This window comes from Hipposideros armiger, unplaced genomic scaffold (genome assembly GCF_001890085.2).
Source record: "Hipposideros armiger isolate ML-2016 unplaced genomic scaffold, ASM189008v1 scaffold_428, whole genome shotgun sequence".
Classification (NCBI taxonomy): Eukaryota; Metazoa; Chordata; class Mammalia; order Chiroptera; family Hipposideridae; genus Hipposideros; species Hipposideros armiger.
Genome location: NW_017731778.1, coordinates 1,043,306 through 1,061,793, shown reverse-complemented (window position 1 = coordinate 1,061,793; position 18,488 = coordinate 1,043,306). Strand labels below are relative to the sequence as shown.

The window sequence follows — 18,488 nt, the reverse complement described above, 5'->3', positions numbered from 1 at the left end:
CTCCTAATCTTAGCTCATAGGTTTGTCAAGTCAACTGTGAATTTATCACTTTGAGAAAGAGCATCCCCAAACAACACCTAAATGTCCTGTTGACACTGAGTCAATATTAGCATTTAACACAAGGTTATTAGATGTTTGTGAGTATATATAAATATATACATATCTAAATATATCTTCATGCATATCCAGATAAATTTTTGCAATTTCATTTAAATTAAGTATATTGAACTCAAAGCCATATAAAAGATGGATTTATTTCATTATAATCCATGGCCAAAATATATACCTTTAATGTATGGATAACTTTTTTTTAATTGTGCTTGGAGCATTTTTGATTTGAGTTATACTCCAGGTGCCCTTTGGATAGCTGTCCTGAAAAGTGCTTTTACTTCTGAGTGAAATTTTATTTTAAAACAATGCATATTTATAAAAAGAGGAAAAATATATTTCAAAGACCTTTGCAGAAATTAAATGTATTTCAAGCTAGAATATTCCAAATGATAATTCACTTGACAAGTAAAAGGGTGAAAAGAATTTGTACATAGTAACAAAAGCGTTAGTTGCAATAGTAGAAACACAAATTTATCACTGTAATTTTGTTTTGATTGTATTAATATTTCAGCATGTTAATTGCTTTTTTTGTTTAATGTTTGTACTGCTTAATGTTAATTATGTAGATAGTATTCTATTGGAAATTTTCAAACTGGAGATTCTTCTCATCAGATCTTCTCCATGCATAGATTACACAAATTACTTACTTAATACACTAAGCTGGTTTCAGCATAAAATTTTAAAGGTTATTAGTGTGTTACTTAGTATACTATCACATTCCTTTAGAATAATTTATACTTTGAAAGTTTCTGGTAACCATACACTAAAATACTTTAGAGGAAAGAAGAATAAACACACACACACACACACACACACACACACTTGAACTTTTACTCTTGATACATTTTTCCTTCCCTGTCTAGTTTACTTAAAATATTACCTATAACAGAACAGTTCAGATAATATTTTTATATACACTCAATTAAAGGGTAGCTCCTAATGCATACCAAGTTATGTTGGATTTGACTTTTTGATATTAGAATAGACATTAACGAAATGACTAAGTTCACTATCTCCAATGAAACAAAAATAAATGGAGATTGCATTTAATTCTTATCTATTTTTTTTGTACACCAACAGGGTTGATATTCTTAGCATGCATTCTAGTCTTTTATCAGTTTCAAATTTATGAATATTTTGAAAACCACATCAGGAGCCTAGTAGGCTAAATGGTGATAAGGACTGGTTCTTCCCCAGGAAGGGGCTGGTTCTCTACCTCTGCAGCTGGGCCATTATTGCATCTGGACAGTGGGTAGAAATGCCAGAAAGGGAAAAAGGCTAGATTAATTTTTCTATAAGGACAGAAGTAGCTCCTCAGGGGAAGGATTCAATCTGAGATAGCTAAATAGGGAGACTGGAAAGAGGAGAACCCACTGGGCTGAGTTTGGGGACATTGATTAAGGTGGTAAGATGAGAGATTGAGAGCAGTTCTGTGCTGATTGAGATATGCAAGTCTTTTTTCTGGGTTTTATGCCTGAAATCTTGCTTAGCATCAATCTGAGTAGCATCTATAAATAAATAAATTATATGTATGATAAATGACTGTTATATATGATTGTTATATCTTTAGAAATTGATATGCTTCTGAGGCGCTGCAGTACAAGATAGCCCAACTTTACTCAGTTCACTCTGATATGAACAATTATGGCTTTTGATTTTAAGAAACTTATAGTAAAGAAGATGGATACATATACAAATAATATGATGAGATAAATATTCATAAAATTTGGAAAGTGTGTTTTAAATCTAAGGAGTCTTGATTATTCTGATGTGACCAGAGCATATGTTTTCTGGGTAGTAAAGGCAGAGATGACTTGAAAGGCAGCCTGGGGCAGATCAAGGGGGTCTTTGAATGCCATACAAAAAGAATTTCAACTTGGCACTAAGAGCATACATTTATAACAAGTAGAAGCAAGGAAAGAAAGAATGGATCCTTTTTTCTAAAATGCATCTGAAATGTGACATTGAATTTCTATGACTAACAGAAATATGAGTTATAGAGGGATAAATTAGGGTTGGAAAGAAACAGCCTTTATTGAATGCACACAGGCCAGGTATTATACTAGCACTCTTCACCCAGTGTAATCCTGACCTTGAAAGAGTAAGTAGAATGCTATTTTCATATTACATATAAGGAAACCGTGAACTGCAGAGGGTGAGGGTTGGTGGTAGAAAACATTATGGAGGTTCTTCAAAAACTTAAAAGTAAAACCATATCATCCAGCAATCCCATGGTGGGTGTTATCCAAAGGAATTGAAATAAAGATTTCAAAGAAATACCTACACTCCCATGCTCATTGCAACACTATTCACAACAGGAAAGATATGGAAACAACCTAAATATCCATCATCAGATGAATGGATAAAAAATTGTGGTATATACATACAACAGAATATTACTCAGCTTTTAAAAAGAAGGACATCTGCCATTTTCCATAACATAGATGGACCTGGAGGTCATTATGCTAAGTGAATAAGCCAGACACAGGAAGACAAATACTGGCTGATACCAACTTAAATGTGGAGTCTAAAATAGACTCATAAAAGCAGAGTAGAATGGTGGATGCCAGGGGTTGGGTGTGTGAGGGAAATGGGTGATTGTTAAAGGGTACAAAGTTTCAGTTATGCAAGATAAATAAATCCTGAAGATCTGTTCAGCATAGGGCCTATAGCTAACAATACTGTTTTGTATACTTAAAATTTACTAAGAAGATAGATCTTACATTAAGTGTTCTCACCACTTAAATGAATAATAAAATGAATTAAAAAATGAATAATAAAGTGGGCAGGAAGAAACTTTGAGATGTGATGCATATATTTATGACCTTGATGATGGTGATGGTTTCACAGGTGTATCCTTATCCCCAAGCTCATCAGGTTGTATACCTTAAATATGTGTAGCTTTTTAAGTCAATCATATCTCAGTACTGTGTACATATCTCTTCTTACTGTGTACATTAAGTTTTCTAACAATTTTAGTGACAGTTAAGGTACTAGCTATTTTATGGACAAAGTTACTCAGAATCAGAGAAAATTTACCCATAATATGTCTTGGGTAACCTCATTTTAAGGCCACAGAAATTGGAAGAAAATTAACCCCGAGACCTTAGAATCTTATATGTTATCAGTTGGGTTTTGCCCATCTCTATGTTGAGAACAATATAATAGAAATGGTGTTACAGCTTCAGTAGATATTAAAATACTACAATGGTTCTTCCTTCCTGGTCTGTATTCCAACATGTATCATTTGTACTTGCTCTTAATCATCTTAGAAGTAAAATCAGCAAGAGTTTAAGTCATACGTTAGTTTTTAAAAGTTTCTGTGGGAAGTATTATAGGTACTCTATATTGTAGTAATCTGCATTTCAGTAATCAGTATGTTTCACAAATAAAAGGTATTAATTTAACATCTTATATGGTGTAAGTTTAAACTTCCGACATATTAAAGACTGAAAAAGAGTGAGTTATCTACTGGGAACCAACATGGGGCGAGGTGGGAGTGCTGCTTTATGCTGGCATCTGCCAACAGGATGGAGCCCTTGTCATCATCAGGGCCCAAGGCCGAACTGCAAGGCAGGCAGCATTTATTGACCTCATTCCCTCCCATTTTCTTGCTGAACCCCTTTCTCTGTCAAGTCACAGTGCCCTCTCTTATGATCTGACAGAGGCAGCCATTCAGCACTTCCCTGCTACTCTTTGTTTCTGAGAGGCAAACCCCTCAGACCATCTCTTCCATGAACACTTCCAAATAAAATGCTGCTCCCACCCATGCCAACAAGTAATTCTTTGAGCTTTGAAGATAGATGAAGAGATTTGTAGAATCTAACCTCCCAGCTAAGATATGAGTCTTTTTGTCATCTTATCTAGGTCTTAGAAGGAAAAGAATATAATTGGCTAATAAAGTGATTGAGACTAAAGTATACAATGGGCCTCATCGAGGGGTGGGTTAATTGCATTAGAAAACTCTTTAGAGTCTAACTATATCCCTAATTCCTGGGCCCTATGAGGGCATATTCCTGGATCAGGGCTCCTCCTGGGAGCTACTTGCCTAGGAGGAGTGATCAAAAGATATGGTGAATGTTTAAATAAAAAAAATTTGTTACAGTAAAAAACATTGTCATTAATCCCCCTCAAAATATCCCCCCCCTAACCTCCCTCACTTCTAACACACTTATCCCCTTGTTCTTGCCACTTTCTGAAGTTCTGGAAGTCCTCTTTCATGAATGTCTTTACATTTCATCCTCCATCATGACAATGCTCTGTGTCACGCTTCGCTTCTGGTATGCAATTTATGTCAAATAAAAGCATCGCGGTGTGTCCTTATCCACCGGATCTGGCCCCATGTGACTTCTGGCTCTTCCCCAAAGTCAAAATGATTCAGGACATCGAGGCAGCCACGACAGCGCAACTAAAGACACTCATGAAAGAGGACTTCCAGAACTGCTTCAGAAAGTGTCAAGAACAATGGGATAAGGATGTTCAAAGTGAGGGGGAGTATTTTGAAGGGGATTAATGGCAATGTGTCTTTTCCTGTAATATTTTTTTTTAATTTAAACATTTACCGTATTGTTTTTATTACACCTTGTATTTTGGATGATTTCACTTTCAGGATGAGGAGAACAGTTGTCAATTATTTGGCACTCTTCCTGAAATACTGCTGATCTCTGCCTTTTTAATTCATGTTTTGAAGTACAGCACTCAAGGGGCTATTTCATTTATGCCATTTTGCTTAAATTGGTAATGCTTCCTAACTTTTTAATGTCATGTCATACAGAGAAAATGATAATCAGTACTTGGGACAAGACAGGATTTAGAGCATGACGGGCTGCTAGAAGCGAGATGAAAGGACTGGCCTTGGACTCTGGTCCCCCTTCTGGCCATCCTGACAGTGTAGCCACAAACTGGTTGAGAAGCTAACGTTAGGTAAGTTGTGACAACTTAGTTAAAACCTCATAGTCCAAACTGTCCACCCCCCAGGATTTGACAGAGTATGCATGGCCCATTACTTTCAGCACAGCGAGGTAATCAGAGAGAAACAGGAACCAAATTTGCTGTTCGAGTATGATAAAATGAACACATGATTGATTCAAGATGATAATATAGTTGGATGAGCAGAATCGGTGTCCAAGGGGTTTTGCAATCAGTAGTCATCATCTAGACTCTTGGAATTGGGGCCAGCTGACAAGAATCCAAAAAGAAGGAAGGGATCCCAATTAGTGGGCAAAGCACAGTAACAGAATAACTCAGGGTGGTGAGAAGTACATGAAAGACTAGCCAGGTGGTATCTGGGAAGTGGACCCTCACTTCTTAGGTTGGGATTAGGAGGCAGAGGACTTGTCATGGGCAGGGGCTGGCAAGAGCAAGGTAGGAATGGAGAGCTTTCAACCCAGTAGGGCTCTGAATTCTAGTCATGGCAGCAGACAAGGAATTTAGGAACAAGGATGCCAAGCTAGAGGACTAGGAGCAAATAGTCCTGCGTAGTGATGCCTCTCATCAACAACGCCTAAGCACAGGTATCAGAACTGGTTCATGCTTCAGGTTTGGACCTTTGGACTTTAAACATGCGGGTTTAACAACTTAGCTCCAGCCTCAGATCAGGATTGGTCCTAGGAATATGGGGAGACTACACCAACCTGTGGAACTACATACCCCTGCTGTAGAAGGAAGGAAGGAGAATTCAGAGGCCAGGCTTGACACAAAAAGCAGTGATTTGGCATCACCTGTTCATACTGCCTCCTCCAACCCCAACCCCATCCCCATCCCCACCCTCATCACAACTCAAAGATAGAGCAACAGTCAGAACGCTGCTCTTCAAAGGTGTACAGGCAGATTTTTAAGGGGAAAAATTGTACTGAGAGTTTATGTTTCCATTGATCCTCACATGTTAAAAATTATACTTAAATATTTGAAAAAGCAAAACTAGTAGTTTTAATTGCAGTTATTTTTGTTTCCTTCTATTTATGAAGTGAGAGGACTACTAGGATCTCAGTTTTAGGTCTGTCAAAAAAATCTCTTTCAAAAGTTTGTCAGCAAGTTTCTAGCAGTTTTTGCTTATTTAGCATTTACCCTCTGTTCATCTGATTTGCCTTTGATGCACTTGCAGCTGACATTTTTTATAAATTATTCAATTGAACAATATGAAATTCCTGATGTTTGACTTGCCTCTGATTTTTTAAAACTGCACTTTCATATGGGCCAACCTAATAGTACTTGCTGTCTCTTTTTTCTTTTCCTGCAAACTACAAACAAGTTGAATTAAGGAAAGATGGGGGAATGGCCTGCTCGTTCAAAAGAACCATGTCTCATACAAATTGGTAATTGCAATATGGCCTCAGGGATAGAAAAAGACAGTCCGAGGAATACAATCAATAACGTTGTAAGCATTTCTTAGGGGGCCAGATGGACCAATGCCCTTTTGGGGAGTCCACTTCATAGTTGATGTAGAGGCCTGACCACCGCATTGTATTTCTGAAACTGATGTTGAATAATACTGTATGTCAACTATAATTATATATACATATAACCTCGGGACACGGAGTAGAGTGCTGGAACGGATTCAATGGAATTGTAATAGATAAGCATGATATTGGGGGTAGGAGGGCAGTGGATGGGGGGAGGGGGGTTGTTACTTTGTGAGGGTGAAAAGGGTAACTATTGCATTGTTCTGTACACCTGAAACTAACAATAAAAAAAAAATAAAATAAATAAAAAATAAAAAAGAACCATGTCTCCTACAAGACATTGCTGCTCAGGACTTCAGCCTGAAGTTTTTACACTTATCTCTGTCTATAATGAGCGAAATTTGAATATGGTATTTCCCTCTCAGTCATAAATCGACATTTTACTCCTAACCAACAGAGCTTTAAGTCATAGAAATTTCAGCTTATGTCAACAAATTTCTAAAGAGACTGTCTTCAGAACCATTCCCCCTCCTCCCCAGTATTTGGCTGAATTAAAAGTAAGGTTTAAATGGTTTAATCTCACTTAGGACAACCACTTCAATTGTTTTTTTTTTCTGTGTGTATAGATTTGTGCAGAATCATGCATGCCCTTACACACACACACACACACACACACACTCACACACACACTTGCATGCACATACACATGATGTCCGCATTTGCAGGAAGTCGGGCCAAAGTTTGTGATGCTGTCTATTTAACACAACTATTTCTCTGCAAAGAATGCAAGTAAGGCACACTGTTGCAGGACAGAAACTTGTTCACAGCAGAACCCAGGTTGAAAACGGTGCAATTATATTTGAAAGCCCCTTCATCCCCACTTCTTTTGTACATTCTTTTATCTCCCATCATTATCTTCTTTCAAGTTTTCACCAGCATTTCTTCTGAAAAGTATGTTTTTGTCATTTAATATATTATTTTGAACTTCACACATTATTCTGATCCATATAATCTGAAGAGACGTTCTCACATGCCTAGCAGAATCAGGAAATATTTCATTCTAGTGACGCTTGGGGCATTCCATCGAGTTTTCATACCTTAGCACCCAAGAGACAAAGAGGGGCTAGAATGAAATTAGGGAATAGTCAAATGATTTCAATGACTGAAGGGACTGACTTATGAATGCAGATAAATAAAACTTCTCTCAACTTAAATACTGAGCAAGAGCTGTCTACAATACTGGACAAATAAGCCTTAGGAAGAGAGAGCATTAATGTCGTGCAGCCTGAGTCATGTTCAGTGATGATATGAAATTAGGAAAATTCACAATAATGGGGTTTTTTAAAAAATCTAGAATTGGGAGCATATATTACATGAACAGCAAAGCTTCTGAGTAATAGTAACTTAAGGAAAGCTCGGCTGTGCTTGAAATAAATATTACCCAATCTCCCTTAGGTTAGCTTACGTCCTTTCAACTTTTATCTGCAGAAAGTTCTTTCTTAAATCTCCCTTAAATCTTGTATGCTGCAGCTTAAACAAATCACTTCTGCTATGTTTTTACTGGAAACAGTATTTTATCATATCTTCACTTCTCACACAGTACTAGCATATGCTGACATGTGTTCACCTAGCCATGAACCATTCAAACCAAGTACTGCTTTACCCTGTAAATACCTGCCTTGGCTTCTTTTTGTACAAGAATTATGCCACAGTTTCCTTCATATTTCATTTGCTTGTTTGTTTGTTTTAATGTTAACAAACCTTGTCCCACATCTGCCCACCTGATTGGTGCTAATAATTAAGTAATCTATTTTGAGGCTTCCCAAGAAACTGCCAGGCAACTTTGGGAAAGTTGCTTATACTGTGTGAGCCTGTTTTCTCACCTGTAAAATAAATACATTAATACCGTCTTTGTGTATTTTGTATTAGATATTAGAAATAATATATGTAAAACACCTTGAATTGTAATGGACCTATAGTATACACTCCATATGGATAGGTTTTTGTTCTTATTATAAATTGTATTTATTGGTATATATGCCTTAACTTCACTAGATTTATATACTCTAAAGTGCCTAGCATGTAGCAGATGCTCAGTTAATGGGTTGCTAAATCAATAACTGAATTAATGAATAAACTAAAAATCGATGCCAATTATTACACATTATAGGAAATGCATGTAAAGGGGCACTTCTGTTTGTAGCAAAGGCTGCTGATTCATCGTAATGTCAGTACAGATTTACCCGGGCATGCTGAGATAGGCTGGTGTCATTCTAACCACCATCCCAAATTCCAAATACAGGTTGGTACTAAAGTCCCTCTGAGGTTAGATTGCTTATAAGTTCTCCCTGGAAAACTCAATCTACTTTTTTTTTTAAATTAAAGTTGATTGGGCTGACAATGGTTAGTAAAGTTACATAGGTTTCAAGTGTACAATTCTGTAATACATCATCTATATGTCACATTGTGTGCTCACCATCCAGAGTCAGTTCTCCTTCCATAACCATATATTTAACCCCTTTTACCCTCATCTACCACCCCCTTCCCCTTCCCCTCTGGTAACCACTAAACCATTGCCTGTGTCTACGAGTTTTTGTTCATTTGTTTGTCTTGTTCCATTGTTGTTTTCAGTTTTATATCCCACATATGAGTGAAGTCATATGGTTCTTGACATTTTCTGTCTGACTTATTTCACTTAGCATAATAATCTCAAGATCCATCCATGTTGTCAATCTACTTTAAAATAGAGGAAAAACTGCTTTGGTCTCTGATTTTATCATGATCTTACTATAACAAAAGAAAGCTTTCACATATTCAGAAAGAATTTATTATGTACCACGTGTCAGCAAATTTACAGTAAATTGCAAGTGGATTCCTAAAAAAGAACCAACTGCCTAAATATTAATGCATTTGCCTACATGCTCCCCTAGATGCCGATGATGATAACCTTGTGCTAATTATAGCAGGTACCATTTAATGGTGTGTGTGTGTGAGAGAGGGAGAGAGAGAGAGAGAGAGACAGAGAGAGAGAGAGAGACAGAGAGAGAGAGAGACAGAGAGAGAGAGAGAGGAGAGAGATTTATGGTCACAACAGCCATTATGAGTTGGATCCAGTTTTCTGTTTCACTGGAGAGAAACTGAGGATCTGGCATGAAATATCTTACCCAGGGCTGTACGCGGGTGACTCCTGTCACACCTGTGCTTTCAGTGACAGTGGCTGCCCCATTCCTAACAGAAGCAGAGATTTGGGGCTTCTTTGTAGACAGGGATGTGGGCACAGAAATCTAAGAGGGATAATCAGTCAGCCTATAGAAAGAACCAGATTATTTGTCCTGGCCGATCCTTCTGCCCGAGCCTGCTGTTAGGCTCCAACCAGATCCAGGACCCCGCATTCAGCCTTGACTGCAGCCTCTCTCTCCTTTTTCACCTACAAGTGTCCCTTCACATTCAAACCCAAAACTTCCTAGCAACTTTCAGGAGGATTAAACAGAATCCAGATACAATGTTTCTGGATATATAAATGTTAAGAAATAAAAGCATAGTATTCTCTGATACTAGTAAATATTTTAGTTAATCATAATATTTTGTGATATAGTCAAATCAAAGCATAAATATTGGAGGAAGCTTTGAGTCAACTGTTTATATAACATTTTCATTGCTGTATGTTATTCTTAGATTTTTAAGTTTTCAAAATTGTAAAAACCATATGTTCTGAATAACTCATTACCTATAATAATCTGTTGACCAGTGTTTAGAACCTGAGATTTTCTCAAAGGGCAATGTGAAAAGAAACTTATTTGAATGTGTTCAATGAAAGAAGAATGTCTGTATTCAGTTTTTAAATATTAGAATGTAGGTCTGTTCCAATGACAGTGGATCACTGATTTATCACTATAAACTGAAGACTGTGCTCTCATTTTATTACAAACCAGTGCTCTTGGCTGCCCGTATTCGGACATGAACTTGAAAAAGGAGGCAACACTCCAGGATCGTCTCACAGAACAAACACAGGCAAATTTGGAATTAGACTCTTCACATTCAAAATTGAAAAACCCCTGTAGTTTTAACTTCAGTGGAAAACATGAAAAGGTGAACAGTCAGCCCAGGTAAGGAACTTTTTGAAAATATGAACTACAAAGTAAACCATGTAGAATAGTAAAAGAACAAATTTGTTGGTAGTAATAATTCCTGATATTTCTTTGAACAATTATTTTTATTTCTGGATATTGTTGTGTTCAGTGGCTCATAGAATTTATCTAAGCCTTGATCTTCATTTAAAAACCATTTTAATTCATCCTCAAAAATTTGAATTTATCTTTTTCCAAATGTGTATATTACATGTAAGCAATAGAAAGCATATCTCATCTACAAAATTCTATAAAATTCCATTGCACCTTGACAACTTCTTTATTCTTTGGAATTATTTTATGGATGGTATCTCTTTTGGCACATGGCCAAGTATTTGTATCTACTCAGTTATATCTGGATTTCCTTTCTTTCATGTTACTTGGCTTGGTCATCTTTAATCCAAATGCACCTCACATACAATTTCATTGTACTCTGAATAGGTTTCATTTTGATTTACTGATAACACATCATCCTTTAGTTCCTATATGTAAACTTAACCTTTTAAGTATCAGATTTCAATTTTTATTTACATATAATCATTTTCTAAAGAGCTGCAAATGCAACCTTATTTGATATTTTTAACCTACATGAGTAATTAATCAAAAATAACATCTTTTCTGTGAGAGAGCACCCATCTCCATGTTGTGAATTATAAACAGAGAAAAATCTCACACTAAGTAAATAATTGGAGACCACACAGAGATGGAGCCAAGGAAACCTAGACAGAGAAGTGAGAAGTGGATGTTTTTTCAGACCCCTCTGCAGGCACACATGTTCAAGCCCTAAAGGACAGGAGTCCCTCTCTATGCCCTTTTGACCAAGCTGCTGTTTGAGAGCCTGCTGTTTCTCCTAAACCTCTAGAGCCCTACTCTTTTCATTGGGAAGGTGTAAAAGGAAGATTCGCATGCCTCTCGCTGTGGCTATGGGAGGAGAGTTTCCACCCGAACAGCTTTCTGCCCATTGACACCGCCAGTCCCAACAAGTGTGCTCCTTTACCTCCAAGGGGAGACCTGTGCATTGGGAGGATTTGTCTCCTAGGATACATTTTTCACATGGATTTTACATCCTGAAATGTGTTTTTTTTCCCCTTTTTCTTGCAAATGTTGTTACTGAGAATTTGGGTGACATTTCATTTTTGTTAAATAGCTTATTTTGATATTGATCACTGTGCACATGATTTGTGCTGCTCAGCTCTCCTCTTTCTCAGGATCTATTTCCTGTGGATACACACGCCTCTCTATTTCTGTAGCTGTATCTTGCATTTTTAGTATTTGTTAGACACCCGCTACTCTTGTTGAAACTTCACAGGGTCTAGTTGTTCTTTACTGCTCTTCACACCCACACTGTTTACAACTCTAAGTAGCTGAGAGCCTGAGCATCCTTTCCATTTCCTAGGTGAGGGAGAACTTTTTCTTTTTCATTTTTTTAAACTGTTTTCCAAGGAACAATGTTTATTTATTTCAGTACATCCATTTGCCCTTATTCTTTCTGTTCTACTTTGTTATCTTTTTTTCCAAATAAAAACTCAGTCAATCTCTCTTGTAAACGTTTTAGACATTCATCCTCAATGTCAAAAGTCAGAGAGACTAAGCAGATCTTTGAACTGCTTTAAAAAACGATTACACTGTCATATTCTCGCAGAGGTCAGTTAAACCTTTCTTTTCAACACAGATATATGGCTTCCCCTGTCTTGAACTCCTCTTAGGAATTTGCTCTTTTCAATATGTTGTTATGGGTTTATTATTTTGAAGGGGTTTGCACTGAAATATATCAGAGAAGCATAATTACTACAGATAGAAAAAGTAGAGAATGTGAGTTGATAATTGAGCAAAAAAAATCACACATGATCTTGTTTTGTCAAATCCTATTTCATGTTTGCACAGAAGTATGCAAGTAGCTGGACAGGGGGCGGTAGGGGCATGTGGGGGGCGGGTGTCACACAGCATGTGTCTTGAATGCTTAAGCCTTCTTTTGCTTTCAAACCTCAAGACCAAAACCATCCTTGCACTCCTATCCCCGTCCATTTTTATTTTTAGCCAATCATCACAACAGTGTTTAAATAAATAGTATTGGCAGTAGTGACCACTTTCACTTATTCCCATCTCTATGACATTCTGCTCATGGTCTAGAATTCCAGTGTGAGGTAAAAAGAGAACAGGACGTCAACAAGAAATACTATGTAGTCTAATTATGAGCAGATAAAGTATATTTTAACCCTCTTCACAGTTTACTTGTAGTAATTTCCTGAGGCTCTCTTTCCTCTAGTCCAAACCTTTACTCTTAAAATCACAAGATATCACATACAAGTGGAGGAGACTATTTCAATTCCATCTTTTCCATATATTGAGAAGAAATAATTTTATAAAGAAATAATTTATAAAATGAACTCTTGACATTCTTCCAAAATCAATTAGATGCTGCCCAGCAATTTAGTGAATTTTGACTTTTCCTTAACTACATTCCAGTTTTGTGTTTCTTTTTAAAAAGTACATTTGTTTTCATGTTAATCTTTGGAGAGAGTGTTATTAATAAATATTTAGTATCCATGATTTAGCAGTGGAAATAGTATACTTATGTTCACGTTTTCTTAGTAGAGGGTCAAGTTTTAAGTTTGAGTGGATTATATACTACTAGACGTTTACAAAATTCACCTTCATAGAAGTAAAGTTATATGTTAATACAACTTTAAAGAGTCAGATTCACAATAGGTAATCCCTACTAAAAAACTCTGTGTGTGGGGGGAGCTGGGGGAATGGGGGAAGGTGGGAGGTGGGAGGTGGGGGAAGGGTATTCATTTTTCCTTGGGCTAACAGAGTAGTAGTATATTCCTGGTGCATGAAATGTAGTCAAATTACCTTATACTTGAGTGTCTTTCATTTGGGTATGTACTCTAGGGGGATAAAAACCTTTAATTTGTTTAACGGTTTATAGTTGTCACATACATTACCTTTGGAGCTTTCCATAATCTTGTAATTTAGGCAAAGCAGACATTATTATCATCATAGTATTGCCAGTTACAGGTGAGGAAGTAGAGATTCTTACTAGCAGCTGATCTGGCACCCAAAAATAGGTTTTTTTATGAAATCCAGAATATTCTAGCTCAATAAACTAATAATTGTAACACCAAAAATAATAACTAATATTAATATTACATACTTTGGGCTGCAAAGCATTGTGCTGAACAATGTATATACATCATCTTGTTAATTTTATTTCACCATCACAACTACCCTATGCGTGGTAAATATTCTAATTCTGATATTATTATGTAAGCACCCGAAGGTTCAGAGAGGTGAGGCAAAGTGTGCAAGATCACACAGATAAGCAGTAGAAAAGTTGTGATTTGAATCCAGAATTACCTGACTCCAAATGCTACACATGTTTCAACTATATTAGGCTAGCAAAAGAAAGACAATTTAAGACTTTGAAAATACTCAGCTGGGTTTATATTTAGACTAATTTCTACTTCTGTCTAGAATTCTCAGGGTCATCTTGTGATGCATTTATTTCTGATTTTCTGAAAATAGAACTATTGAAGGAGAAGAATCTTAACTATGTTTCTCCCAAAATGTTCATTATTATTTATACTATATATAATACAAAATCTTCCACCTTGAGCCCATTTCATTGTAATATACTAAAGGCTTCTATCTTCAACAAGGGAATAAAATTATACTCATTAAAACAGTTTTATCATAAAGAAAATTGCTTTGAAATGCAACTCCCCCCACCTCTCATATTATCTGTTAGCTGGCTTCCCTAGGCCTGAGTAGGACTTTTTTTTTTGACATTGCCAACCCACCTAAGTATTCTTTAATAACTTATTTTGCCTCCCCAAAGCAATGTTCTAATTCACACAATTGGTAGAACCACCATTAGTTAAAATGCCTATCATCTTCAATCATCACTATTAAGAAAATCTAAGAAAATGCCTAATAAAGCTCACTTTGTTTTTCCTAATGCCTGCCATATTATAAATTTTATGCACTTCCCTAAGGCTTATATTGATGATAAAATGGGTTGGGGAAAATTATGATAATCAGAGAAAATGGCATGTAGCAGAATAGTTCCCTAATGGTTTTCATAATAAATTGCATTGCCATGAGCCAATTCGTTGATTTCCACTACTCAAGTTAGCTGTAACATAAATACCTTCTATGAGGTTCATTTGCAGAACTAAAATAGTGTGAGTTGGTTGTTCCACATATTAATTTTCCAAGTTATTAAATAGATTTTCTTTAACCCATCAGCCTTTTCTCACTCCTTCCCACAGAAATTCTCTGCTTTAGGAGATAAACTCTACTCAGTATCCCACTCACTCCCTGTCATCAAACACAAAGTTTTTTATTTCTGCTCCAGTGCCTTTGTTCCTATTCTTCTTATCTTACTTATTAATGAATCTTCTCCCTTCTCCGAGGCCCCTCTCTGTCTTGAAGTTTTCTATAGAAGTTCCAGCCCATATGAGCTTCTTGAGGATAGAAATTGTGTTTTAATTCTTTGTATTTCTAATGCCTAATATAATGCCAGACACTTAGTAGGCACTCAACAAATGAAATAGATTTTAAGCAACCCCTATGTGCCAGGGACTGTGCTAGGCCCTGAGAGATGGATCAAATAAGAGATAGTCCCTTCCCTTTTTCTTAGCACTAGTTGTGCTTTTGGTCTAAACTATACATCTGTAGCTTATATGTGTGTATCTTTTTAATACTTGCTTTGTGTGTGTGCCTTATTTTCTCAAAAAAATTAGAGGCTGATAAAGGGTAAGAATCAATTTTCATTATGCTTTTGGTTTTTTCTTCATTACTGTGTATACTATAGATTTTAGCAAATCTAAGTTGAATGATTCATATATAAGCATCTATATGAGGTGTGATCAAAACATGCAGTGAATGTTTAAGTAAAAAAAGTTTATTACAGTAAAAGACACATTACTATTAATCCCCCTCAAGTACTCCCCCTTGCTTCAAACACACTTATCCCATCATTCTTGCCACTTTCTGAAGCAGTTCTGGAAGTCCTCTTTCGTGAGTGTCTAGTTGCACTGTTGTGGCTGCCTCGATGTCCTGAATCAATTGTAAATGTTTACCTTTCATGATCATTTTGACTTTGGGGAAGAGCCAGAAATTGCACAGCACAAGATCTCATGAATAAGGTAGATGAGGACACATCGTAATGTTTTTATTTGACAGAAATTGCCATATATCAGAAGTGAACTGTGACACAGAGTATTGTCATAATGAGGATGATTTATGGCACACTTTCAAACACACCTTTTCTCAGCGTTAGCTCACACCCGACTGACTGTACCAAACAAGTTGAAACTTGTCAGACACTGTTACTAAGTTTGACGCACTGCTTCCCATATTGAGGATCCCTGCCTTTCTGTTGGATGACACTTGGCAGCAGCATTCACTGTATTTTGTGACATATATATGTGTATATATATATATATATATATATATATATATATATACACATATATATGTATATGTATATGTATATGTATATGTATATGTATATGTATATGTATATACATGTGTGTATGTGTGTATTAGTTTTCCCCTTAGAAGCTCAGTTTCTTCTGAGGCTTTGATTTTTAATAAATTGGGTTGTCGGAAAAGTCATGATGTATTTTTTCTATGTTTTTCGTTGCAAAAATGTGTCATGTCTTTTCTGACAACCCAATAGGTGCATAGATGTAGATAAACACAGATATAAGATAGATATAGATATAGCTATATGACTGGGCCTTGCATATAGTAGAGACTATTTAAATAATAGTTCCATATCATTTGTCCATTTTTATAAAAATTGTTGATGTTGAAGTCTTGCAATTGGGCCAGTTCTAGTTGTGTATGACACCACACATCTTTGTACCAAACATAGAAATTTAGACCTTTATATATTTAGTCTGAAATGTTACTAGACATCTGGAACTACATTAGACCCCTTAATCAATTGAACAGTGATCAAAGCACCAAGATGCCCAGGCTCCTCCTGAGCCTGCAGTGGGTTGTGGCTGGATGGACAGGAAACCTGCAGGCCATCCCAACCAGCTCCCTCCCAAACCATACTTCCAGTCGGATACTGAGACACCTCTAGCGAAGTGTGACAATCCTGGAGCTTAACAATGAGAAAGGACTCAAAAAATTATCTAAGCCAACTTCTTCAACATAAAAATAAGGATATTAAAGCCAAAGAATTTACTTCTCTTATTGACACTGTCATTAGTTGCAACATCAAGCCCTCTGACTTCCAGGTCGTTGTTTCTGCTCACTATTCTCTACTTCCTCCTACCTCAGAACTAAGATTCCTGCAGAACAGACTGGTTTATGGCATGTGAATACGTGAATGATGTTTACCTTGCTGAATTCAGGATCCTGACCATAGTCAGGTCCTGAAATTGGACACATTCATTCACTCAACATTTGTCCATGTAACCAATATTAAAAACGGTACTCTTCCGAACCTAGTGACTCAGCAGTGAACAAGACAGACTAAAAGTCCTTGTCCTTATTAAGCTTGTTAACCTTATTAAACTTTCACTGGGGTGATAAGAAAGTCACCCCAAGCTAGTAAGTTGGCAGGACGAGGATTTGTACTCGAGCAGGATGGCTCTAGTCCTTGCAGACTTGGCAGTGGGCCTGTTGATTATTCCATCAGCAAATATGTAATGGAGCTTCTAATGTTGCCAAGCGGTGTGTTAGGTACTGGGGATACGAAGGTGAACAAAACAATGCCATTCCTACAGCAAGTGTAGTTTCAGGTAGAGGAGATGGAAGAGTAAAACAAAAGTAAACCCTAAATGAAGAGAAAGTCACAGACTGTGCGTGATAAGTGCCATGAACGCAGTAAAAGGGGGGAAAGGGTAGCATTTAAAATGCTTTCAGCAATTACCTATCTTAAGGTCTCCAAAACCATAGCAGATCCAAGCCATTAAGGGAAAAAAAGGGTTCTGTTGAATATTTTGCAAATTAAAAATGAAATGAGTCATGTCAAGATCAGCTCAGGACTATAGAGAGAGACTGAGATAAAAGGACTCAGCCCTCATTGGAGTCCAAATGCCTTGGTTCCTTTGGCACCTTCATTATAGTCTGTGTTTCCTAAACAAAGTTACAGTTTGGGTGAAATGTTATAAAATAACCAATGCATGCCTTAAAATGATCTTTAAAAATACTTTTCTGAGCTGATTCTCATAAGGCATTTTATAATTTATTGTGAATCTTTGGATTTCTGGAATCCTGCCTTGGCCCAGACTCTTAGTAATTAAATGCTGTAGAACAGTGTGTGCTAGAATGTTCGTGGTTCCTTGCAGAAAGTAAATGCTGGTGCTCTTGCACCACAAAAAAAACAAAATTTTGTTGCCCAAGCACCACCGGGCATTTTTTCTCATCTGTATACTTAATCTGGCTTTAAAATATTTCTCATTTGTTGCAAATAGTAAAGTTGGGACATTTAACATTTAAATAATAAAGCTGGGATATTTTCCCATAACTAGAGCAATGCTTGTGTATTATAGGAAAGCTAGAAAATATACATTAGTATAAAGAAAAAAATTAAAAACATTAATAATACCCAGAACTTCCTCCATTAATCAGCATAAGTTATAGGCTTATAAAAATATGAAAAATTTCCACTGCAATAATTCAGGTACTATAGAAGTTTTTAAAAATAATTTCTCACTCCCCACTCCTGAACTTCGATGCTGCGTCCTAAGGTTATGTGTGTGACTAAGATTGTCTTTCTCTCCTACAATTTTTCTGTTTATACAGAATAGGCATATATATATATATATATATATATATATATATATAGTCACCCTTTAAAAAAAAATTCCGTTAATTTTTT

The 18,488-nt window shown here is 36.4% G+C and overlaps 1 protein-coding gene across 1 annotated transcript in view; it reads left to right on the top strand.

The window, feature by feature from the left end:
- L3MBTL4 (L3MBTL histone methyl-lysine binding protein 4) overlaps positions 1–18,488 on the top strand; it is a 484,034-nt gene that overhangs the window by 322,910 nt on the left and 142,636 nt on the right. Inside the window, 1 exon segment of the mRNA XM_019664701.1 lies at positions 10,445–10,618. Coding sequence (XP_019520246.1) covers positions 10,445–10,618 — 174 coding nt within the window.